Below are 26651 nucleotides of genomic sequence, written 5' to 3'. Positions count from 1 at the left end.
TAAGTTATACATCTCCAACAGCACTACTAGCTGACCAAATCAAATAACATGTTGAGTTTCAGCTGGCCACTTGGCTCGCCTTTAGCACTATTTTTGTAAATCTACTTAAAAACAAATTGAATGTTTATCTGGTTTAGACAGCAGATTTGTCTTTGTGCCATATTTACTCTGATCCCAACATAATACCAAGCGATAAGGTTAAAAATCAAAACAAAAGGTGTTCAATCAACAGGCGATAAATGCATTAGCTTTATGATTTGATGGTAAATAAATAAAAGCAGGGAGACATTTCATTCAACAGTTTAATGCAAAAGACGGATATATAATCAATAATTGGTGGCAGTGACGAACATTTTTCCAAAATGGAGATGGCAATATGTTTTGATTTGGCGGTATGCTCCATTTTGTGACAGTACGGCATAAAAACGTGGAATACATAACAACATCCTAAACATCACACAGGGATCTTGTAAATCTAGAAATAAACACAGTCTAATGTTTATGCAACTGAGGAAAACAAAAGCAGGTGGAGGCTGGAGTGAAGAAGGCTTCGGCCAACAGCAGCAGTAGCAACAGCAACAAGCAATCATCGGTATACAGAGTGAGTGACAATGTGAAGACCTTTAAGTGGCTGCCAGCACCCTGAGATGTGATTGGTGTGGTAGGCCTGCTGTCAGCTGACTCAGTACAGTGTGATGCTTGACTTTATGTCCTGCCAGAACTCATTTATTTAGTGCTGATTCATATAAAGTAGGCTAATAAAATGTAGCCAAAATAAATAGCTTATTATATGGTGTACAATTGGACATAACTTTATATTAAGGGCACCACAGCTTTAATTTACCAAGTGGTCTGACCTCCAAATGCCCCTCTGCCTTGACCTACGTTCTGTTCATTTACTTTAATATCTTTTTGGATCAATTTGTTTGTTAGTTTCTCCTCCTTTAACATTGATGGTTGTACTTTCCTGGCTCATTTTATTCAACCTCAACCTTCAAACTTATTTATAATTTGTTCAGAAACCTTTTGGTACAAGCTGCTGTAGAAGTTAAAGAAGTCATATCTCCCATACTCTGTAAGTCCTGCTGTGTAGGAGGTGCAGCCCTCCCCTGCAGCCTTTTGGGAAAACTTTCCATGTCCAGATGCTGCCATGCACGGGTTAATTCAGCTGTAGTGAAGTACATTTGAATAACACTGTGCACTGTGATTCATCTGCTCAGCAGCTCCCTCACATCTGATCCACTCTCATCTCACTTATTTTCAAAAGGACAAACAACTGCACTCCAAATTTTATCTGTCCCCACCCAAAATAAGGCACATATTTTAAGTTTGCCATCGCCCACATGAATCAGAAAAAATTATCTCAACATTATAATTAAACTTTTTTACTTTTACTTTTGCTGTTTGCCTATGTGCTATGTGAAGAGTGTTTTGATGCATAAGATGAAACTGTAAAGCAATAGTTCACCCAAACTCCCCTCATGTTAAGCAAAAGTTCACTGTAATCTGACTACTAAACACATAGCAGGATAGCCTTCACAGTTACATCTGAGTCTTAATGTCATATAAAGAGTTTTGAAGAGGCATCATCTGATTGAGCTTCTAACTGCTGAGTGACCAACACCGGATCACTGTAATTGCGTGTTTATCGGCCAAAGCTGACTAACATCTACCTAACACTTTGGTGCATTCATATGTAGGGAGTAGCATGACTTCTGGGAGCTTCTACCAAGACTGAAAAAATCCCTTGTTATATAATTAGAATGATTGGGGGAATAAACTCTTTCTTCACCTGTGACCCCCACACGTTTTCACAAAAATATGAATATCTATTGAATATGCTTTTATATGATTGTTAAGGGACTACAAACAACTGATAAAACTCATATCTTTATGGTAAAACATCCTAAAATTGTAATGTTAAATATGCTTTACTAATCTGTAAACAGCAATATTTCAATCCACTTAGTATTGCTTACAGCGTAATTAGTTACTATTCAATAAAGTTAATCACGTTGAAAACTCACAGCAATTAAATCTGCTCTACATACATACTGAATAATGCATTCTGTTGGTTGAGTTCAGATCAATATAACTTTTGAATAACTTCTTAATGCCAGGAGGGTTACTAAGTAATGATAATGTGGTCCACATCACCCCCCCCCCCTGTGTTCATTTGGCACTGCATCTTTCAAATTTGAGACATGGCTCACTGTATTTCTCACATGGCATGTGGTGGTTTCACAAAGGCATGATATCTGTTAAACCTCTGGCTTGTCTCTGATACCTTGTACCCCTGGCAATGGTCAGGGTTACATTCTCTGGCAACATGTGAGAACTTTGCAGTCTCAAATTGAGAAATGCACCATTTGATATTACTTGTGGCCTTACCTGTGGCCTTTCCCTTTTCACCATCCACAGGGAAAACTAAATCAAAATGGTCATTTTAATGTTTGTTCTGTCCAACACTTGTGGAGAATAATACAACAGCTTACAACAACCTAAGACAGGTCGGATGTTTCCAAATGTTTCCTTTTAAAGAGGAGGTTCTATAAATACAAAAATGAATCAATTTTGACAAAATAGGTAACAATGTGTATAGCAACAACTTATTTTGGTTGTTTACATATATATATGTATATGTGTACACATATAGATAAATACTCATACATGGGTACATGCATTCATATAGTACTTGTATGGTCTATGCATTCATTCTAGTGTCCTTGTACAGTAGGTCTTGTGACCACACCCAACATGTAGATGATTTAACGCAAAACTTCTTCTGCTTTTTTCAACCTTTCTCCTGATTGGCCATTGGTGTTTGTCTGATAGCTTATTTAAATCTTTAGAATTATGTGGTCAGTAAATTGGGCTGACGATGGTCTTATGTCCAAAACATTCACTTTTTGTCATATTTTTCCCATTTTGTCAATTTTTGCACATGAAATAAATTGATTCTTTTTTGTATCTATACTCCCTTACATTAAAAAACATAATTAATTAAACACTGTCTTCACTAAACAAGCAACCATGAACTCTCTCCAAGCTTTAGACCTTACAGACCTTAGTCAGTGGTGAAACGTAACAAAGTACATTCAATCAAGTATTGTACTTAAGTACAATTTTGAGATACTTGTACTGAGTGTTTAATTTTTTGTATACTTATACTCCACTACATTTCAGAAATTGTCCTTATAACTCCTCTACATTTATTAAAGTTACTTGTTACTTAGCAAATTAGGATTTTCAAACTATATATAAACTATATTTGAGTTTATATAAAATAGTTTAAAATTATCTAAGATTTGCTCCACCTCAATTAATAAAATGCTAATACATTAATGCATCAGCACCGAAAACCCAACAATGTAATATATAATAATATATCTCTGACATGGGAATTTTTCTGCATAATGAGCACTTTTACTTTTGATACTTTACATTTTGTTGATAATACTTTATTTTACTTGAGTAATATTTTGAATGCAGGACTTCCACTCGTTAATAGGGTGTTCTTACAATGTATTGTTTCTGTATGTACTGTACATTGTATTGTTTCTGTATGTATTGTTACTTTTACTGACGTAAATAATCTGAATACTTCTACCACCACAGACCTTGGTGCATCCTCTGATACTATAAACCATACATGTTTCATTGGCTTCCTCTATTTCTGAGTTGAGAACAGACACAGGACTTAGTGTCTCTGATTCCTCTCATAAGTGTATATGACATTCTCCATCACAATAGGAAACTCCTCTTCTTCAACATAAGTTACTTGTGGAGAGCCTCATGGTCACACACAAATGATGCCAAATATTTATTTAGTAATACTTCACATATACAGCGTGTTGACATCACTATGTCAGTTGTTTTTAACATCGACTTATCACTTCCTCATGGTAACAAAAACAAAAGTTAAAAATCCTCTTTACTCATGTCCAGTCAAGCCCTCTGTAATTTATATTTGTTAAAATTGTACATAGCTGTCTATCCTCTCTGTTGGTGACAGGTACAGATATACTGTTTCCTCTTTCTCAGCTGTTACATCCTGTACTGTAGGTGGGATCCTCACTGAGGAGGGTCATGCAAGATCCAGGAGATGCTATGTGTTTACAGCCCACCTTTTGTGCCAGTTTACAGTGTATCTGTTGTATAAGAGCCTGGAATTCTTCTTTTCCAGAGTCCTTCAAGGTTGCAAAACAGATGCTTTCCTTTGATGTACTCAAGAACCATCAGTTGATGCATGATCTTTCTCCCTCTTTGTGATCTCTTTATATTGAGCCTCTGGCTCCTGAGGTAATGTTCAAGAGGCTGTCTAGCCTCATTCTGACATGGTGCACTGACAAGAGAATCATAAAGCAGAAGGATTTATCAGGCTATGGTAATCTTTTAGTAATGAGTGTCTCTTGAATCCTATATAAAAGGCATGTGTGAGGAAGACGTACAACATATATGATGGTGGCATGACTAATGATTTGTGGTTATTCTCTGGCTACCATCATGTACTGTACATAAACATCAAAGGACTTATGAAGTGTCATACATTTATTTGTCTGTACCTCTGTGCTGCCTGACTATTACAACATGAGCCAATGATATCAGATCATAAAACTTAAAACATTTGACCCCATTTTATAATAATGAAAATCATCAGTAAACACTAAGTTATGCAGCACAACATATCGTCATATTATGGTAAGTCAGGAAATGATCATACTCAATACATGTATATTTCCAAGCAGCTAAAACAATATATTTCATAATTTGGAAGCAGAAACTGAAGAGTATGTGTGGGTATGATGAAGGTAAAATTAAACCACAAGTGAAATGTCCTTATGGTTATACGCTGGTGTAGGGCTTATTCACCAGATGGGAACAAAGTAAATATTACTATTATTTTTGGTCAATGCATTTTTAATATATTTTAATCTAACATACTCAGTGGCTAAATTTCTTCTTCATAGGAACAGTGTATTTCAGCATCAAACTGCCCCATAAAAGCATAACAGTACAGTATGTTAACCATATGTCAGAACCTCCTAAAAACCAATATGATTTTTTACCCACACTCATGAAACAATATGTGAGATAGCTCTTTACACTGCCATAATGAAGTCCCTGATGATCACACAAAATCACTACTGCTGATGAGTACTGACTCTGAACTGCACACACCTCAGAGCCATCACTAAGGAACACAGATTTCCTTGAATTTTAACCATGTCCTGCAATGCAGTTATTCAGGAAAAGTAAGTAAAGAAAAGCCTGTTTTTATCATGACTGGCTTTGAATGGAACTCAAACCAGATGGAAGGAAATTGGAGATAAATGCAGCTGGAGTCCATAGAGCAGAACCTTTTGGTGGTATGGGATGAGACTGCGATGATGCCATTGCATGTACGATGTCACATGCATGTAGAACAGTATGTATAGAGGAGAAAAGCTACACAGGTGACATTTACATACTTTACAATGGCTATTGCAATAGAGACAATATTTTATTTCTGTCTCTTTTAAATGCATCTCGTTTTTTCTAAATTTCATAATTTCCAAGAAGACCTATGTTATTCGGTACAAATTATACATAAGATAGGGGGAATATTCTGAGTAAGTACACACATTTACCACCTCATTTATTTGAGTTTTAAGAAGGATTTATAGAGGATTTTCCTTGAAAGCACAGCTAAAGTAATGACTGGGAAAATTGAGATTTAAACCCAAGATTTAAATAATATATTAAACATTCTGTAATTTACAGCTATGCAGTAAAATTAATTTTACATTTTTGCATGTTTAGCTGACCTGCTGTGCACTGACTAAAAGACTGAATGTTGTTTATGACCAATCGTTTATTCTGTCCAACAGCCATTCAAGTTGAAATGAGTTGGTGCAGGTGACTGAAGGCATACGTCGTGTAAACAGTAGTCAGCACACTATAAATTCTTCTGGCACCTTCAACCTCTTTCTCTGGCAGGGTGCCACACTGTAGTAACACCCTCTGAGGGATGAAAAGTTTCAAAGCAAGATCTGATTATGGGGCAGACAAGCAGAAAAAGGACCCAGAACTAAAATACACTGCGCAAGGAAGAGAATATCAAGAGGTTAAGGGTACGCATAGTAACAGACACCTGCATTACCCAGAGAGCACTGATCTACTCCAGTTAAAAGAACAAAAATCATAAGGCAACCGCTCCAAAATCATTTGATCATTTTCTGTGGAGAAAAAAAGAGCTCTTCTTTTGAAGTTGTACTGAGGACCCAGCTTGATTACCATTTGAGATTGAACAAGATCTGGTGAAAGGTAGAAAAAAATTGCAGCTGGCAGGTCTCTTCATTACATCTTGGGAGTTAGATGAAGTATCCAGGGTATTTCTGACAGAGCCAGTCTTCTCCGTCTGGATTTAACCCTGTATGTTCCACTTTCACAGCGCCGCTGCATCTGGGAGCCAGCTGCAGTACTTTGTATACAGCGTGCGAGTGTGTCTGAGTCTGATTAGGGTCACTAGAGGGTCTATCTCATTCAATATACAGCTGATTGACCGACTGGGAGGTCACAAAAGTCCCAACAGGCATGGCCTATGAAATCGTAGAAATTAAAACTTTGAAGAGTGCACTGTTCATGTAGATGACAAAATACACTTGAAACAGAGATTTAGAGCTATTGAGTTGTCACAGGCAGCTAAAAGTTGATGACATCTCATCAATGTAAGTTAGTTTCTAAAATACATGAAATTCAGTGCAGTCATTTAAAATTAAGTTGAGAATATGTTATGTATTTAAATCTCTTTGGTGTGCTGCAAAAGAATAGGAAAAAAAAAAAACACACACATACCGTGAACTGTGTCTAACAATCCCGAAGATTACAGAAAGGAAAAGTAAACAAATTGTTCTTTTTGCTAAAAATGGTTTATTGGACAAGGAAGATTACAAATCTGATCCCTTGATGGTAACCATCAACCATTTGTTTATACGGGCCAACTTTTACCACATGGAAAATATTAGCAACCCATGAGGGGAAAAAAAATACAAATGATGAAAATGTAACAAAATATCAAGACTGTTAAGAATCAACCATTAAGCACCAACACTACATGCACAACACTGTTAAAAAGAGAAAACATTGCAATGTTAGGACAAAATAAATACACTAAATATGACCAAAAATAATGTTAAAAGTTTTTCCGAGGAGTTAAGGAAGGGTAGGGTTGCATATTCCATTAAAAACATCTTTAATGCTGATCTGTTTTGCAGACCATTTCTTGAACTACTGGACTGTTTCAGTGTAACATTAAGACAAGTGGGAAAAGAAGCAGGTGTGTGTCCTAATTCAAACAAGACAATGTGAATTCACTTTCTGAAGACCAAGGCACTCAACTTTTACATCATATACTTGTGTACACCAAATTCTGAGCAATTCCCACCACCACTTGCAAAAACATACAGTACAAAGCAACTTGGTTGGGTTTCAGTAGTGAGTTAAGTGAACTCTAGCAGGTGCAGTAATTTTTTAAGTTTGAACATCACGAATACTTAACATTCATTCGCGCCTATTTAAGTACTGGTCAACAGTACGTTCCATACAAGTCTTGATCTTTAAATTTTTACACAATATTTTTGTAACCAGTCATCAGAATATAGAGTTATAAAGTTAGTGAGAAACACAAACATCTACTTTGAATAAACTGTTTTGTTTGTTATTTTGAAATGCCAACTATCAGTACTGACCTCTCCTACTATATTTTACAGTCAGAGTAACTTTAGTTAAATAAAAGTACATACGGTTAAAACAACTATTACAAGACTAAAAACAACTGAGACCAGTTTCATGACTGATGGTTGATTGTACAAGTGACACAGACAGAAGCCAGAGTGTGGTTTTTGATAGCAGATGAGTGGTCCCCCACATTCGTCATTTTAAACATCAGTAGAAACCGATGTGTTCCCATGTTTTTTCATCTGAGACTCAACCTTTAGGCCTTCTCCAGTGATTTATAGTATTCTTTCAGCACAGCCCAAGCCTTCGGCGCCATGAAGCCATCAGGAGGATTCTCTCCCTCGCGAGCCATCTTGCGCATACGTGTGCCTGAGATGAAATCATAATCTTGATGGCTGCGATTTTTAAAACAGAGAGAAAGGGAGTTTTGAGTAACAGACATATTTCAATCAATGAAAAGATGCTTATCAACAGGACAGGGAATATGAGCCAACAATAACTGCCTGCTGCTTTGGAATCAAGTGCATCAAGGCATAGGAGCAGGCCAGTTAGCATTTCTGAAAAAACACAATCCAAAGTCTCCAATCCAAGTCATTTAGCATTAGGTATTAGGTAGCCAATTCCGAGTCAATACTTATATTTACCTAAATGTTGATTAAATATGTATCTGACACATTGAAACAGCTGTAGATTACTACATTTTGCACGCCTTATTTTTCACAAGCTACGTGATCCAAGTACTGAAGGTCCTTGATAAGCTTGAATTACTGATTACATGAATAAAAGTTTAACTGGGAGAATGTGACTCCTGAAACTGATATGACACTATCAGCTAGAGAGAAGACTTATCACTCTGTTGGATTAGTTATGAGCTATTAAAAAGGTCCAGTGTGTAACATTTAGGAGGAGCTATTGGCAGAAATGGATTATAATATTTATGTTATATATATGTTTATATGTTTTCATTAGTGTATAATCACCTGAAAATAAGAATTGTTGTGTTTTCACTACCTTAGAATAAGCCGTTTAGCTACATAGAGAGCAGGTCCCCTTCCACAGAGGTCACCATGTTGCACCGCCATGTTTCAATAGTACCGTAGTTTCTCCTACACGCTTGGAAGGGGAGGGGGATGCAAGAGGTATTCAAATGGTTGGAAACTGCAATTTCACTGCTAGATGCCACTAAATCCTATATACTGGACCTTTAAATAAACAGTCAGTGCTGGCTAAAAATGAGAAGCTGCTACCTGAATGTTTCCAACACTGCTCTTTGCTAATGAGAAAGAGAGAGCTAGCCAGGTAAGTTAACGTTATTTTGCCAATACAGGTGTCGGAATTCAGAGTCAATCACTGGTGTGCACTAATACATTCACATTCACACACACTAATTTTCACTCACATATGCGAGCAAAATTCTGCACTGTAGAGCCGGCTGTCCTAAAGGAGAGCAGCGCTGCAACGCCAGCAGGCTGAGGTGGACAAAACACAGTAAAGTACAGTAAACAAAAGATCTGCTTTATTTTAGCCGTTACCAATCCTTTAAAATATGCCCGGATCGGCCCCAGATACAGATACTTAGGATCGGCTTGTGACATCTCTACATCCTACCCAGTGAAATGAGACATAATGACTGTTTGTGTAAGAGAATATTTATAATTGATCGCTAAATTCTACATTTCATATGCTGACCAATTCTGGCAGCCGCTTTATTAGTAATTCCTCCCAAATCACTCTGTGGCTGGAGAGATACTGTGACAATCCAGTAAGCACCAGCATGCCATTGCAATGATGGTTGTAAAGTGAGGCCAGCAACTCTTCAAATTCAGTATGTTGGACTAGATGTACAATTTATTTGCCTGTGTTTAAGATACTTTGTGGGTCTTTACTACACATTGCTGTCTGCCACAGAATCATTTTTGTTACTACCACTATGAGTTGCCAGTTAGTAAAATGTTTCAATATTACATGTGAATACACCTGCAATTTATATATGTTTAAAAATGTACCAATTAAGCCAGGAGGACAAGTCAAGATTCCTGTGATTTACTTGAGTTTTGTTTTTGATATTTAAGCCAGAATTTTTTTTTTAACAATTCTGGTAGCCAGAACTCTACAGTAGGTGATACAGCCAACAAACATCTCTGACAACAAACTATTTATTATGAAGAAACAAATGACAACAGAAGCACTGCTAGTGTACCCTACATCCACTGGTGCTCTTGCAGGAGGAAAGAAGTAATTTTAAAAAGGAAAAAGGTTCTTTATTTCTAAACAATCCACTTGAGTGCCTGGAATTCAAAATTTTTTCTTTTTAAAAATCCCTTTTCTAATTCTTTGTGAAAGGCAACAACAGACATTGAGTAGATTAGTACTACTAACCAATTGTTATTCAATGCAATACTGCCTGATTCTAATATACCTGTAAACTGATATATTAAAAACAAACAAACATTAGTTACTACTTTATTTAACGAAACCCTGACTGTTAGTTTAGACAAGTTAAAAAACCTGTATTATCACTTTAGGGTATTACACACTTCTGTCAAACATCCCCACCACCAAACTGTCTCTGCATGAAGGAATGTGGCTCTGACACGCTGCTTCAAATGAAATACTGATCGGAAAATCAAATACTGTTAGAAAGCTTCTTTCCGATAATCAGACTGTAGCTTTCCCTTTTCCAAAATTTTTTTTGTAACTTTCAAACATTGTGATGTCTACTCCGTCCTCTCTCTATGAGAGACAGCTTCTCACTGCATGTTAAGTTCTCCTTGTTCAGAAAAGATATGAACAAACAGCCAAAGATAGTCTTCATCTTAGACCGGTGCTGAGCAGAGTACTGGCACAAGTTTCATCACATCTTCACTAGCCTCGTCTATAAATTACTGTCAGGGATACTCACGACAGTTTTAGACATCTTGTTAGCAGACAATTACATGCACCTCCACTGAGCTTAACATTCAGAGAGGATCAAAGTCCTGCTGTTTAGGAAGTAAAATTTCTAACTGTTATTATATGACAGAGCACATCATGTTAAGACCTAGCAGTTCACGTGGCGCGAGAGGTAAAAGAGCTCCAGGCATATTCTTCCGAGAACATTTTTATACAGTGTCAAATTAGAAACAGCTTTCTGTAATCCGAGCTATTACACTTTAGAGAAAGACTGAGCGGATTTGCTGATGATTAAGCGTCCATATTCCTCCTGAAATTTGGCGCCGGCAGCGTGCATGAGAGAATGGAATGCCGTGAATCTAACTGAGTGACTACTACAGACTTTGGAAATCCAGTTATCATCTTGCATTTGCTCTCTAGCTAAGGCCTTAAAATGACAGCAAGCCATTGGGTCAATGAGATTATATAAAAAATACAGTATAGTGTATTTAACGAAGTGAGTGATTTACCGATTTTACATGACATTCTGAAATAAGTTAATTTTCAAGATCAAAAAGTCATTTTTCATGTTTTGATACAACTACAAAGCATATTATATACTTGCATATTCACACTTGTTATTTGCACTTGACATTTTATTGTATAGTTTGCCTATAATTGTGACATATGTACATTTAAAATGTTTTCATATATTAATCATTTTTGGTCTTTTAATTTGTATCCTTCATATTGGATTTCTTTAGTCTTTAGTCATCACACTAGTCTTAATAAGTATACCACACTACATTTCACTTGTGTAGTGACAAACCGTTTTATTTCACTGTTTCCTCTCTACTTTAGTCAATAATTTAGACTTGACAGTTACTGGTATTGTTACAGAATATAACCCCCCCCAAAAGTCTGGATTATCCCTCCCCGATTTAACATACATGATAAATAAACTTTTTATCCTAATGTGAAAAGAGGTGATATTCAACAGACAACAGAAATTTTATCTCAAAAACTGATTAAAGTGTTTCAAACTCAAAATGTTTTTTTTCTTACCTGGTCATGTCATAATTTCAAAGTCATGGAAAGCTAAACAAATGGTTGGTCATATTTTATAACATTTTTAGCAGCATTAAAAGTACTAGATGTTCCCGATCAAGTCGTTATTGGACTCAACATCATAAATATGCATCATGGAAAACAGAGCAAATCTTTTGATTAGTCTGGCCATATTTAGTTTTAACATTCCTGGCCAAACACAGCTAAAGTTGCATAACCTGATGGTGGAGGCTGCATCAAATCCGGACGAAAGGCAATGAGACTGCATGATTTTTGTTAGTCATCATGTGTCCGTATACAGACTTTAATTAATGACAGGTAATATTTGAACAACGACAAAGCTCTTACTAATCCACAAAACCTTTTAACTGTATAAAAAAGAAAAACAATTCCTGTTATTTTTGGCTTGGCATTTTAGTGTAGATAGAAGAGGAGAAGGAAAGAAAATGGATGAAAGGGTTTTTTTTAAACAAGTCAAGCCTAATGAGAATGTAATTTCTGTTTAGGCTGCTGGTTCTAATTGGCCTAAATGAGAGGTATTACTCTGGACTAAATCTACAAATAAGCTATTTAATTTAATGTGAGTAAGCACTGCCACTTTAGACTCAAGCTGTTTCTGTATTCCACAACCCTAATAAAATAAAAGACTAGAAAACAAAACAAGAAAGAGGCTTTAAAAAATTAAATTATAACATAAACAAGTACTCACTTTTTTGGATCATAAAAGTCCATTGCTCTTTTGACCTTGTTGTAAGCAGCGACCTTAAAGGGTACAATCTCCAGTGTGATAAGGCCTGGAGCCATGGTAAGGACCTTGGCCCCATGAGTGGGCTCGTACAGGTCCTTTCCTGTGTCAGGGTGGGGCATGCCTGCAGGGTCACGGCCCACAATGTAGAAGTTGGCTCCAGCCACCATTCGAGCTCTGCAATGCCACTGAACCTGTGGACGAGGAAAAAAGACAGAAAAACTGTAAATACCGGAGAAACATTAAAAAGACAAATTTGGAAAAAATAAGTATGGAATTTACGTTACGTTTGCATTTTCTTTGTAAGGCGAGAAATTACATTTTACTGCACATTTACAAAACATTACTCTAATCCTTGCTTTGAAACAATCATTCCAATCACTGAAACAAATACAATTTTTAATATTAAATTATTACTATTTGAATGTATGGCTTGACATCTATACAGATACAGTAGTTCTTAGTGATAAAATTTATCTTTTTGCAATGTTTTGTTTTATTTTTGTTTGTGCTTAGCCTCCACCCCATTGTATTTGCTGTAGTGGGTGTATAGCCCTTTGTGCTGTAGCTGATTTTATCGGAGAAATATTTTATTTTTGTACAATAAAAATGGGTATGTTTAATATAATTGTTTATTCCAAATGTGTTTACCTTTAATAATGTTTGAAACCTGCTTTCTGTGGCTACCTGGCTGTGGGTGCTACAATATCTCATTACAACTCAAAATATTATCTAAAAAATTGTGTAGGGTAAATGTGTATAAGAATAGCTGAAATCTTAAAATAGCCAATTTAAAAAAAAAAAAAAAAAACCTCACAGCTACATTTACCAATTTCACTTTATAGCAGACATAAGCTACTTCCACGTGAGTTCAGCCAGCAAGCTCAAACACATATTACCCTTAGGAATTTGCATTCACCATAAGCACTGAGGCTCTTTTTCTGTCTCATTATGAATAATTGCTAAATCTCCACATTACTCCTTGACAGTTACTAAAACTAATGCCATTAGGTTCGAGCCCATGTAGTTTGAAATATTTTAAGATCTACGGTTTTCAGATTAGTCTTACAAAACAAGTGGTTTCAGCTCAACGTAGAAGTGGCAGGCTTTCAGTGTGTTGCTAAAGAACATTCTGGCAAGATAAACACTGGAGAGGTAGTTTTAATATTTGAGTGGCAGGCAGACCAAGGGTATATGTTGTTAATGGGTAAACAAGTTCAGAACAATGATAATAAGGCTGGAGCTGAGTCTGGTTCTCCAAACTTCCCATTCAAAATTACATCCTCCAGCCCTACAATCTGCTCTCAATAATTTGCGCCATAGCTTTCACATCATCATAAGTGAATGATTAAAAGATTCCCAACTACACAGCTACGCTCAGTCACACGAAGAGAGTTTGTGTATGGCATGGAAACACTAAACACAGCACCTCAAGACAATTGTAAAACCCCTTTCCTGCCATTTTTCACTCTCCAAAATTTGCAGACAGCAAGTATATGAAAGTCCTCCTCTCTGTGTCTGTTGTCATTACTCAGGGCTGCAGTCACATTTTCTGTTCCCTGTCAAGTTTGAGGAAAACATTCTGGCTTTTTTTTTTTGTTAAAGAAACCTCAAGTAACTGCAAATACAACATTCTTGATAATGATTACCTCAGTTGGCCCGGCATACATCATGGGTGAAGGAAAGATAGCTACAATGGTAGAGTCTGGATTCAGGACGCCCTCCTCCAGCACTGCGGCATGCTGCTTCATTCGCCAGGGCAGCGGCACATCATCGTCCTTGGTCCAACCTCCCAGTGGGTGTAGCAGCAGAACAGGCCGGCGGTAGCCTCGTTCGATGAGGCGCTTGTGGGTGTCCTGCATCAGAAGAGCATGGCCGTTGTGGACTGGGTTGCGGAGCTGGAAGGCAAATACAGCATCTAAATAGAGAGAAAGAGGGAGAATGAGAAGGGTTTGTTGAACTGCGACCAAACACATCTGAACACATCTGTACAAAACAAACAAAAGGCCACAATGTACCCAGAGATAATCAAGCAGTTAAGTGCCCAACCACTGAAACCACATACAGTGAAGGACTGAATCACACCAGAACTTTCTCTCCCATGACTTGACTACTCTGTCTCCCTTACTTCCTTCCCAAAGACTAAACAAAGAACAAAAGTTTTAAAGTGAGTGGACTACCCAGTGTCTCTCCTTTTTAAGAAAAATGTAGCAGTTTCTAAATATTGTGACACTATTGTCTTTCTAAAAGTCCTTGGTTCAAGTTCTCATCCCCGTTTTAAATTTAGTTCTGACAGAAAATAAACAAGGACCAACAGAACTTGGTCCCTACCTGCATTCATTTCTTTAAACTTCTGTTTGAGCTCAGTGGGCGTCAGTCGGTACTGATCGAGTCCATCTTTCCAGCAGATCTTGTCCAGAACCTGCAGGTCTCCCCCGACCAGCCAGTCCCCACTTTCCATCACCATCTGAAATAGGAGTCACACTGATCATGACAGGGAACACAACCTAAACATAATCCAGACTTAAGACACTGTGGTCCATAAAAACTTCACTGTGCTGGAACCAGGCCAGCGTGAATTCTAATAAAACTTTCTTAAGTTATTACCCAGTTGCAATGGGGACACACCAGCATAAATCAAAGACTCTGTGTTGTTAAACAGTCAACACATCTCTGGCATGCCCACTCATCTGCGCTTTGCCACATCTACTACCTTAATTTCAATAACAGAGCAGAGACAAAATCAGATGGTATTCCACAATAAAACCTGGTGATGAGCTCATGACCACAATGGAGAGAAATTTTCCCCTCAAGAGATTAATCCAACGATGTCACAGAAGTGCTCAGGATCCAGGCAAAGGCTGCTATTGTTTCAGGCAATATCTTTCGCCTGACTCTTATGGCATTTATGAGGCTGTAGCTAGAGTTACTGAAAACACTGGCCTGTGTGATGTTAATGTGATACAAAGTGACAATTCTCTACAGGCCCGGTAATAAAAGTAGCACAGCTTCAGTACTGAGACGGAGAGAACTCAAACAAAGACCACAAACGAAACCTGAAGTTTGTAGGCATTGCGAAAAGCCGATTTGGAAGTTGATAAAAAAAGATGTTACTTATTTCATTGACATGTAATTTATCATGTGAAACCTCTTTGATATCACTACTTTACAAACATACGGATTTCAGTTTGATCTGGCAAACTATACATGAAAATCAGAAAGTTGTCAGCAGGAAAGATGTCTACGTGATGTGATCAATAACAACTTGGCTCCGTCATAAGAAGTTTTCAAGATTGTGTTGCGATTTGTTTTCCACACTTGAATTAATCCAACCTGTCTGCTGCTGGCCTGAGAAGAGTCATGAAAGATGCTTAACAGTCCTATTCTTTGGAGAGATCAACAGCATAGACAAGTCGCAATTTATTTTCCTAACATAAAGTGAATGGAAAATATAATGTCTGTGTGGATGTATCAAAGGAGCAGGCCTACATGTGCACATGTGCTCTGTTTAACCGTTTTAAGTGCCCCAGGACTTCATATGTGAAAAGGGCCCTAGCCAAACAAACAGCCACTACACCATAGTTTCCGATGAAGGGGGCTCCTGTCTGACTGACGGACAGGTAAACAGGAAAATGTGGATTAACTACATGTAATATGGAGAAAGTCGTTTCTGGTTGGAAAGAGAACGATTAAAAAAAAAAGTTGTAGCTACCAGCGCAGAGGTGTGTTGACAGACTGGCTCCGGTGAGGGGAGTTAAACATACAGTTGTGTATACATACACACTCTTTTTAATGAGTGACACCTTAATCACAGCAAGCTGAACACACATGTTCAGCTGTGACAGGTTAGAGTGGATAAAGAATGACAGTTGTGGAAATACAGTGTACTCAGTGTGTGTTTAAAGCCAGCGCTGAGGCATCAGGTGTTGACACTGGAGAGTCATGGAACCTGGCAGACTCTTGCATCTTAAAACACATTATCAAGCATCATGAACAAGGTGAGACAAAAAAACATATCAGCTAGGATTAAAAATGACTACTAACTGTGCTGAAATATTGAGACAACTGTGGTCTAGTGTTCAAGTTAATCTCCATCCAAAATTTTTAGCAGCATAGGGCTTTAAAATGAGTCAATGACATTTACAGTAAGTCTGACCCAAGGGAGTGAAATCACCAAATACCACGTAGGTTACTATTAGTTTTGTCTTGCACCTTTGCCAGTATACAAGTAGCCAACCAACTGCACTAATCCTGAAAACAATGGGATCTAAAATTAGCCAGACAAGCAACTTTTAAAAGTAACCTTGCACTCCCAGTCCACACAGATGGATTTATAAAAAGGCAATGTGACAACTATCTTTGTCTGCAACGCCAGTCAGTTCCGTTCTTTTCCAGCTACAAGCCAGTGCCACTTTCCGCAGGGTGTGCAGGATCATTTCAGAACGTAATCTCGTCACTGAGTCTACCTGAGCCCCACAGTAGTCGATAGGATACAGATGGAAACAATTCCTGGGTATATTTGGAGAAGGGTTGGGTGAGCGGAAAGGTGGAAGCTGGCAGAGATTCCACAGCCTGTTGGGCTGTGCAGCACAATTTCAAACGCATTTGGTGGAGGCTGAGCGAGAGACTCAGCATCCAAATATAACACCTGCAAAATGAGGGTGGACCAAAAAGATCAAGTGATTACACTGGGCGTCCTGACAGACTGTGAGAAAAGCTCCACTCCTCCACCTATTCAGTCTTTCCATAAGCAAAGTGAAAAGGCCAGCTCGGATCTGTGTTCTATCAGTGCCGAATCCAGGGAGGCCGTTTGCTTTCACATGCAGAGTGTTTATCACATAGCACACAGACAGACCGTCTGCAGCTCTTCTCAGTACTTTGCCCAAGGTTGAGCTTTTGTGTTTTTTGTAGCATTTCCAACATATTAGCCTATATTGTAAATTTAGTTTTCAGAGAATAAAAACTGCGACCCTGAACGTGTCATTTCAATAATGTACCTTGATGTAGGGGTGGTCCTTGCAGGTGGTGCCCCACTGGCGAGCACATCGCTCTTCTTTGCGGTGTTCATAAAACTCTGGGTTGCGAAGGATGGCCGCTCGTCTGCCCTCATAGACCAAAGCTATAGCTGTCACGCCATCTAAACGCTCTTTATCTGCAGTAGACACTGGCAGCACCACAGGCACTGACAGGTTGATGACGCCACCTAAGACAATGGAGAACCAAGAAATGAGGGGAAAAGGCATATTTATGCAGAAAGAAAATATTTTACTTTCTTTACTTTTCATTATCAAGAAATCTGCTGGCCATTTGATTGAATAATCAATTCACCATTTTTGAGTAACAAATGTCAGAAAAAATGCCTATTATTTTCTAAAGGCCAAGGTGACATATTTAACAGTTCAAAACCCAAAGATATTCTGTTTACTATCAAGTATAGTTCAGGGATATCAGGCTATATAAATGCAATCCATTTACCATAAGCATGACAATAAAAATCCTCACATTTAAGAAGCAAAAACAGAGAATGTTAGCATTTTTGCTTGAAAAATGAATAAAAGATTATCATTAATCATTAATTATTGTTGCCGATTAATTTGCTGTCAATAAACAAATTGAGAATTAAATAGTTTCAGCTCTAAAATACATGGAAGCGTGGTAATTATTATATCATCCGGTGAGTTAACATCCTGATTCCACAGAGTATGCAAACAGCACAATTCTCCAGTTCAATAGGATTTATGATCACTACTAAGTACTATGGAGCAACGTTTTTGCAAGTGGGCCCCCCCCCCTTTGTTTGTATAATGCTCACGGGCAACACAATACACAGCCCTGCCACCATTTTCAAACTATTCCACTGATTGGCAGTTGATGGCAGTCACCAGACACCAAGAAGTGAAGAAGATAACTGCAAGCTATATATTATATTAAATATATAATAATATAATAAAAATAATATAGCAATTAATTTTTTTTTTTAAATCGGCGTTGCAAATGTTTAACGAGGAAGGAAAGGCATTCAACATGATTGTTAGACCTCAAGGATGGACACAATGTGTTTTAATGGGAAACATTGAATGTAACAGAGCTTTTGTTTGTTTACAAGAATACTCCACAGGGCATCTTTAATATCAGATAACAATCCAAGAAAAACTACGTAAAAGGATCCCAATGCAAAGCACTAGGACAACGAGAACAGACATCCTACAAAAGGCAGGTTAAAATGTTCAATGGTTAGGTATCAACAAAACAGCTCAACCATTCTAATTAAGTTTCCATTCTGTACCCCTTCAGGCTAAATGTGGAATAGACAGCTAAACCACAGGCTACAGTGAGTTTTAAAGGCTGCAATTTAAGAAGCTAGTGGAGAAAAATCCCCTCTTAAGCTAAACTGGACCTTTCTCATTTTATGATTTGAGCTGTGTAGTGATAGTGTTCTGTTGGCGGGTTCATTTTGCCATCCAGGTTGATGAATTTGGACCAGAACGCTTTTCACATCACATCAGATCAAATGCAGTGGAAACAGGAGGGGACACTGACTGTTGCTGCCCCCACCCTCCGTCTGGACCCTCTTCTCGTCCCTTCTGTCACAGTGTAGAGCTTACAGCTGGTTCCAATAAAACACACACACAAGACTGCCAAATGTCCGAGCGAGAGAGACACAAGCCTGAATTTGGGTCTCTGCTTATTTTTGCAGACTATCTGATTAGTCAAACGTGCAGTTCTCTGCTTCCCAAACAGTTTTAGTGTTATAGTGCGGGCAATCAATCCATTCACTGTGATTCTTTTCCCTGGAAGGAAGTGAAATTGGAAAAAATGGTGGTGTGTGGTGTCAATCAATACAGAAACCTCTTCCTCTGTGTCCCTCTCCCTCCGGACAAACAGGAAAAGTGGAATCAAGACTTTTCACATCAATATATATTTTTGCCTCTGTCTGTCCAGACAGCTCAGTTTCTCAGGCTAGCTCTCATTCTGGGGAAAGAACTTATATCAGCTGTGATTTTGATCCAAGTTGTAACAATTTGATGGTTTTATCCTTCAGTGAGGACAGCAGTTGTAATATATACCTGTCAGAATCTGAAAATGAAATACAGGCTATGTTAACTTTCAATTTATTTTATGTATTTTTCATTTGACTGTGTGTATGTATGTAACAAAATTTTTGGCATCACAACACACAACTGAGGTTTGAGTGGTCGTATAGGCAATAAAAGTAAATTGACTTTTTCTTGGAATTTCAAACAATACATGAGAAATTGCTGTAATTACACCAAGAGAGTCTACACCCAATGTGATATTCGTTTTCTAAAAAGTACCACAAAAAAAAAAAAAACAATCAAGGCATTCCTGAGACTTGGGTGCAAATGGACTTACTTCACCAATGACATTGACAACATCATCATTCTTAAAATTCTGCATCTAAATCAACTTAAATCCTGATTACATCAATGTGTCATTCTGCCACCTAGCCAAATTGTACATCACTGCTGTATAATGGAGCACTTCTTCAGCATGTCAGCCCGCAAGCCTCATTTAAGCCCTTAACATATTCAACAGTACAAAACATGCATTGCAGTTTGCAGGGACACATGCAGGGAGTATTTGTTAATCTAATTTAACGCCCCATTTAATCAGAGTGCTCAGTTTTTATTAATAATAAGGGAAAAAATGTTAGAGGGAAACACAAAGAGCTAATAGACATTTGAAGTTCAACTGACAAAATTCACACAAAATAAGCTCATAGGTTCATAAGTGTCAAATGATAGACACTTGTGAATTAACCCTTTGGCTAAGAGGTAAACTAAAAAGGACAGGTTAACTGAGAGCACATCTTGTAAGAAATGTGTACTGATGTCCCGACAGAGAGCCATCCCCTATTTCTGAGTAATCCATTTTGTGAGCACTCATCTCCATCTAGTGCCTTTTCTCAAGTACAGCAACACTGAATTTTACAATGAAATATTAACATTTTATTTTTCTTAAAAACATAAATGACATCTTACCATCCAGCAGACAGTCAAAATGAAGACATTGCAAATACTCTCTCTCTCTCATAAAGCCATTCAGAGGAGTGGCCCAGCCTTCAGCAAGCACCTGCACCCACTGCATGTCCACCTGAGGATCATACACACAGTCACATCCAGTATGTTACATATTGACCAACAACGTATCATATATGCATAGTGAAGTATGGGGTCCACTCAGTCATCATAGCTATACCCACTGAGACAAACAGCCAACAGAATCTTTAGATGCAGAATTCTGCAGATACATTTTACACGTACACAGAAAAACACCAACAAATGCATGTAGAGCAGAATTAGGCAGATACCCACTGATAACTAACATTCAAATAAGAGCTCTCACATTTTTTAATCACCTTAAATCCAGCCCCCTGGACACCCTCCATTCCAAAGCCCTCCAAACCCAAGAGCTGAGCCCAGAAAAAGAGTCCCCTGTGTCAGTTGCTGAGACTAACTGCCCCCCCTCAGACACACTCTGACTAGTCTCACAACAGCACTGTTTTCTAAACACCAATCAGAGTAAACCAAATTATAACGCAATGTAAAGAAACCTATTTGGAACATTGGAAAGAAGAAACTAAAAGTAGATCAGAATGTTATCTGGCCCTAAAAAGAGATTATGAATTGGTAGATTATCTCACTGCTGTCAGAGATAGAAAGCAGAGACAGGTCCTAAACAAGTACAGGCTCAGTCAGCACAAACTAGCAATCGAAAAAGGAAGACACAAAAATCCTGGCAACCAAAAGAAAACAGAATATGTGGTCACTGTTCGACAGGTGAGGTTGAGACAGAGATGCACTTCCTCCTATAATTTAAAACATTCAATGAAATAAGGAACATTTACTTTAACAAGTTCAACTCTGTAATCTCAGATTTCAAAGAGCTAAATTACCTCTCAAAATTAAAAATACTCCAAGGAGAAGGAGACAGGGCAGATCTTACTGCCCAATATATATCAACATGCCACAACCTGAGGGACAGTGAATGACCTAGACACACACACACGCACTCTCTCTCTCTCTAACATCTGTTTCCCATGCCAATAAAGCCCAACTGAATTTAATTTAATATACAAAGGCTAACAGTAGTTATTTAGCTTGATTTATTTATTAAGATTTATCAAAATGAAAAAAGAAAATCAGAGGCACCTTCCCGATCTGTACGGCAGGCAGAGTCTCTGCATCAGCCTTAGCCAGGTCCAGTTTATTCTCCTGAACGTACAGCTCTTTCACTTCATAAGATGCATCAACAGGAACTATATCCTGCAGAATCAAAAGAATGTGAAATTAATAATCATAAATAAATCATTAGAAAACATCCTGCATAATAAAGACTTTGGTAAAGGTTTACTATTTACTAAAGAAATATTGATTTACTTGATACAGTGTAGGTGCAGTGACATCAACATGTATACAAATATGAGGCTTCACTGCCCCCTAGTGGCCAATTGAGGAATGATGGCACAGTTTTATGTATCAAGTCTGAACTCTCTGTAGCAGTCGCACATATATTCTTTACAGGGCACATAACCAATAAAGACAACAGCAGCTGATTCTAAACATGATACACATACTTTAAAACATATCAAAGCAGGATATTTCTTCCCCTCACCCTCTCCTGAAGCAGGTCAATAAGCTGTTGTATGCACTCATTCACACTGCAGGAGTCTGTCTTCAGCACCAGCTCTGGAGCCTCTGGCTTCTCATACTCTGAGTCAATTCCAGTGAAACCTGATAAAATAAAGAGTATTAAATGCACAGTCTGAGCTTTATCTTCTATACAAAAGATACAACTCCTAATCAACATGCAAAGCTTATTTTTCTCAATTTCCATTATTGTATGGATTTGAAATGAACACTGTATAGAATAGGTATCCTATCACAATGTTTTTTTCCCTCTTACCTTTAATCAATAATCACACAATTATGATTAATAACTACTTTATCCATACTCTAGAATCAAGAATTACCGAGATATCACCCAAACAGAGAGTGGGGGAAATTAAGCTAATTACATGTGACACACAACAGCAGAAGTCACACTGATGAAAATGTGAATGCATTGTACACGTATCTACTGAGCAACAGAGCACTCTAAAAATATTGTTTTTGAACTTGTAGATTTGTCCTCTGTTTTGCGTTTAACAACAAAGTATCATATGGAAGTACAATTTGCCTGAGTCTCGTTAAGGTCAAAAGGTACCGAGTACAATGTAACAGATGTTACTGTATGTCAGTCCAAGTATGAACCCTGACGACCTTGATCACATAACACATGCAAGAATCCAGGCCTAGGATCTACAGATGCACTGCATATAAACAGTATTAAACCGTACTCCACCTCTTATCTCCCCTGCTCGGGCTCTCTTGTACAGCCCCTTCACATCCCTCTGCTCACAGACATCCAGTGGAGCATCCACAAACACCTCAAAGAAAGGCAGCCCTGCAGCCTCATGGATCTTCCTGGCATTGAGGCGATCCTAACAGACAATGAGGCACACACATGATTTAGCCAAGAAGTCAGGGAAAGATAGCATGTTATTCAGGCTCATTGGGTTTGGTTTTTACCAAACAAATATTTTGTTTTCTGCTGCAGGAGGACACCATTCACCACAGTGTACAGTAAATTAACGCAGCTCAGAATTGACTTCCGATAACAGATAGTAAAAGTAAAAGAGAAAACACAAATACACTGCTAATCATGCACCAGAGTCCTTCATAGTAATTAGAAAAAAATAAATGGTTGTTGCACTACAAATTATTGAATACAGAACCTGTGGTAGGGTTGTTTTAAATCTTATGTTAATTTGTTTTTTCTTTATTCAAAAATAACATTGATAAAGAACGAAACGAGCCTAGAACAAAACGATTCACAGAGGGGCCAGAATGTATCTAAAAATGGTTCAAAAAAGACTGTATAACAGAACAAGAGCTAAATTAACAAATGCAGGCCTAATCAACTGGTGGCCCACGGGCCACATACGGCCTAGAAGCAACCCCCGAGTGGCCCAGCATACATAAATTTGATATATGACAAAATAAGTAAACTACATATATAGTGTATGGAAGTAGCTAACAAGTGAGCCGTCTAGCTTCCTTCTCATCTCTGTTGAGTTGCACATGTGCAGTACCGATCGGGCAGGATTTTTAACGGATGTAGCGACACCGCCAATCATATCTTTCACAAATCAATGTTTTCTCACGTGAGTTCCGACCACGCTTAGTAGTTTTTCAAAACATCTGGCTATTGACAGTCACAAGTGGGGAAGTGCTCTACTGAAAATATGTCTCTGTCAATCCTGAAAAGTAAATTTGACAGTGAAAACCGTCAGTTTTACCCTGCCTGGACTGGCAAGTATTTGTTTATTTTACTGCCATCTCCATACACCTATTTTTTACTAAATTAATTTGCATTACCAAAAACTAAATTAAATAGGCTGCTGAAAACGTCTGGCCCATCTTCATTTCCTGGTTTTAAAATCTGGCCCAATTTGATTTGTAACTGAATAGCCCTGAACTAGAGTATCAGTGAGGTCCAGCCACATTTGTCTCATTCAACTGCTGATGCTTTCTTTGGAGAGTCACTCACCCTGCTGTAGGGTGAGATGAAGCTGGCGATGCAGACCAGACCAGCATCAGCAAAAAGCCTGGCCACCTCAGCAATGCGCCTAATGTTCTCTTCACGGTCCTCTGGGCTGAAGCCTAGGTTTTTGTTCAGCCCTTGACGGATGTTGTCCCCATCCAGTGTGTAGCAGGGGATACCATGACACACCAGGTACTCCTCCAGAGCCATGCTCACTGTGGTCTTCCCTGCACCAGACAAACCTTGGCACAGAAGAAAACAACAGCATTATAAAACAGCTAAGAGATGGATATACAGGCACAGAAAGGACACCTTGAACTTTGGCTTTGTAAATCAAAGCTGCTGACATGTCATAACCTACCACTCAGCCAAACGGTGCATCCTCTGAACCCTCCTCTTGTGCCCACAACCTGCCCACGCTTGTTTCGGCTGACATGATGAGCTTGATAGGTGACATTAGTTGCACGTTGCATTCCCTGAAATGATGATACAGACTTACTGTCAATTCAGCCCACTTGCATCCCAATTATACAAGTTCATGAAAAACTCCAAATTAAAAGATAGGTTAACATGAACAGATAAAATCTGTTCAAAGCATCTTCAAAGTGGCTTTATGGTTTCTCAGAAATGTGTAGGTTGTTCTATATTATGAGGAAAGCTCGGAATATGTATGTAGAGCTGAAAATAATGATTATTTTCATTATCCATTAATCTATTGATTATTTTCTCAATTTTGTTTATAGAATGTCAGAAAAATACCCATTATAATTTACCACAGCCCAATGTGATGTAATCAAATTAGAATCAGCTTTATTGGCCAAGTATGTGCACACATACAAGGAATTTGACTTATACACAATTCTAAGCACAATTTACAGGAAGATAGAAATAGACATAATTCTAAAAACAAGGACAACAAAGCAGAACAAAGATAGGTAAAGGTTAACATAGAACTATGATGTGCATACAAGTAGGTGGTGGTGGTGGTGATGATGATGATGATGATATGTACATGTGAAAAAACTGTGTTTTTAAACTATAATATATATAATTTATAATTTGTAGGTACAGTGGATGTTTTAGTGTTGTTTTCTGACACTATATGACTGCTCATCATTGTTAAATATAAATCCAAGCACGCTGTATATAGATATGTATACATCCATATACTGTACATATGCACTAACTTCATGTATATAAATGAACCTGTTACATTACCCATTCAATATTTATTCCAGCACTCTTTGCACTCTACACCCTTGCACTATGAAGCCAAGTCAAGTAATTTTTTATTTATATAGCCTAATATCACAAATCACAAATTTGCCTCAGGGGGGTTTACAATGTGTATAGCATATGTAACCTCTATCCTCGATTTGGATGAGGAAAAACTCCAGAAAAAAAAACCTTTAAAGGGGGGGGGGGGGTGGAAGAACACAGAAGAGGGACAGAAGAGGGACAAACAGACATGCAATAGATGGCGTGTGTAATCTTGTTGTTATATAGATAGATAGATAGATAGATAGATAGATAGCTTTCTTCACCTACTTATGTACATAATAGTTTATGTTTGTCCAGCTTCGCTGTCCTTGTTTTTAGCTGTATGTCTATTTCTGTGTAAGTACATTGAGAGCAACGAAAAACCGGACTCAAATTCCTTGTATGTGTACAGACATACTTGGCCAATAAAGCTGATTCTGATTTAACTGTTCATCACAGTGATGTTGACCATGACATACATATGACTGTGATAAGGCTTCAAATCCTAACATTTGAGAATGCAGGGCTTTTTGCTTGAAAGAATTACTGAAAGATTAATCGAGTAACAAAACTGTTGTCCACTGACTAATTGGTTAATCGACTAATTGTTTTGGCTCTATATGTGTTTGTGTGTTTATCTGGTGTTATTGTTTGTGTTGTTTGATGTATGTTGGAGGACCACAATGTATGGATGTTATACTTTATCCTTGATCACTGTAAATACTGCAGTTCAGAGTTAGCATTACAGTGTATTTTTAATCATCAATCAAACAATCAATCAGGTTTTGCAAACACTATTTGGCTGAAACTGATAACAAGGGTAATGTTATCACAGCTGCAAGAGCATTAACCAAACAGTTTATGGCCTTCTCCATGCGCAGATAACTGATTAGCCACATTTAGTCATGGCGCCACTACCAAATAAAGCTTTAAACGTAACGTTACAGCTAGCATTACTGTATTGCAGTATAATGTTAAGCATGCTAATTAGCTAGCTGTCTGACCAGGTAGCCCGTTAGCTCATTAGCAGTAGACGTAGTAGTAGTAGTAGTAGTAGACGTACTAATGGGTGTGTTGAATTAACTAAAACAACTTGGCAAAAGAAAACTCACCCAGTTCTCAGCAGCGTTGGTTATCTTCTGTTTCTTGTGCGAATTGCCATACGTCTCCATGGCTGGCAGCAGTCAGCGGCTGATTCAACCGGCTACCTCTTTTAAAACACACAAAACTACAAACCGCCGGGCTCTTTGTTTGCTAGTACAGGTATCTATTGGGGGGTTTTTTTTGGCACAGGTATCTCCAGTGAATAGAGGAGACCGGAGCCAACGAGCCTGGCACAGCGACCGGGAAGAGCTTCCTCAACAGCCACGTCACCGGCGAC

General features: G+C 38.0%; 1 protein-coding gene across 2 annotated transcripts; it reads right to left on the bottom strand.

Moving 5' to 3' along the window:
• Positions 1-6892: 6892 nt before the first annotated feature.
• Positions 6893-26650, bottom strand: papss1 (3'-phosphoadenosine 5'-phosphosulfate synthase 1). Of its 2 annotated transcripts, XM_044190159.1 has the most exons (13): positions 26383-26650; positions 24372-24486; positions 24017-24252; positions 22769-22907; positions 22040-22158; positions 21577-21690; positions 20407-20518; positions 17401-17606; positions 14735-14870; positions 14053-14321; positions 12368-12597; positions 9119-9188; positions 6893-8114 (listed from the first exon to the last, which is right to left on the bottom strand). In XM_044190159.1, exons 1-13 carry the CDS (start codon positions 26440-26442, stop codon positions 8100-8102), a joined length of 1821 nt encoding a protein of 606 aa, XP_044046094.1. In that variant the 5' UTR covers positions 26443-26650; the 3' UTR covers positions 6893-8099. The 2 variants fall into 2 exon arrangements, with proteins under 2 accessions (XP_044046094.1, XP_044046093.1); XM_044190158.1 differs by lacking the exon at positions 9119-9188.
• Between the last annotated feature and the right edge of the window lies 1 nt (position 26651).

The sequence above is a fragment of the Siniperca chuatsi genome, linkage group LG3 (genome assembly GCF_020085105.1).
Source record: "Siniperca chuatsi isolate FFG_IHB_CAS linkage group LG3, ASM2008510v1, whole genome shotgun sequence".
NCBI lineage: Eukaryota > Metazoa > Chordata > Actinopteri > Centrarchiformes > Sinipercidae > Siniperca > Siniperca chuatsi.
Note: the sequence above shows the minus strand (reverse complement) of the source record. Positions and strands in the feature narration are given on the sequence as shown.

Coding starts and splice junctions, on each gene's coding strand:
- papss1 (XM_044190158.1), bottom strand. CDS start 26,442: ATGGAGACGTATGGCAATTCGCACAAGAAACAGAAGATAACCAACGCT. Junction 20,519..21,576: donor CTGCCGTACAGATCGGGAAG/GTGCCTCTGATT, acceptor TATGATCCTCAG/GTGGACATGCAGTGGGTGCA. Junction 14,322..14,734: donor GTTTAAAGAAATGAATGCAG/GTAGGGACCAAG, acceptor CTCTCTATTTAG/ATGCTGTATTTGCCTTCCAG.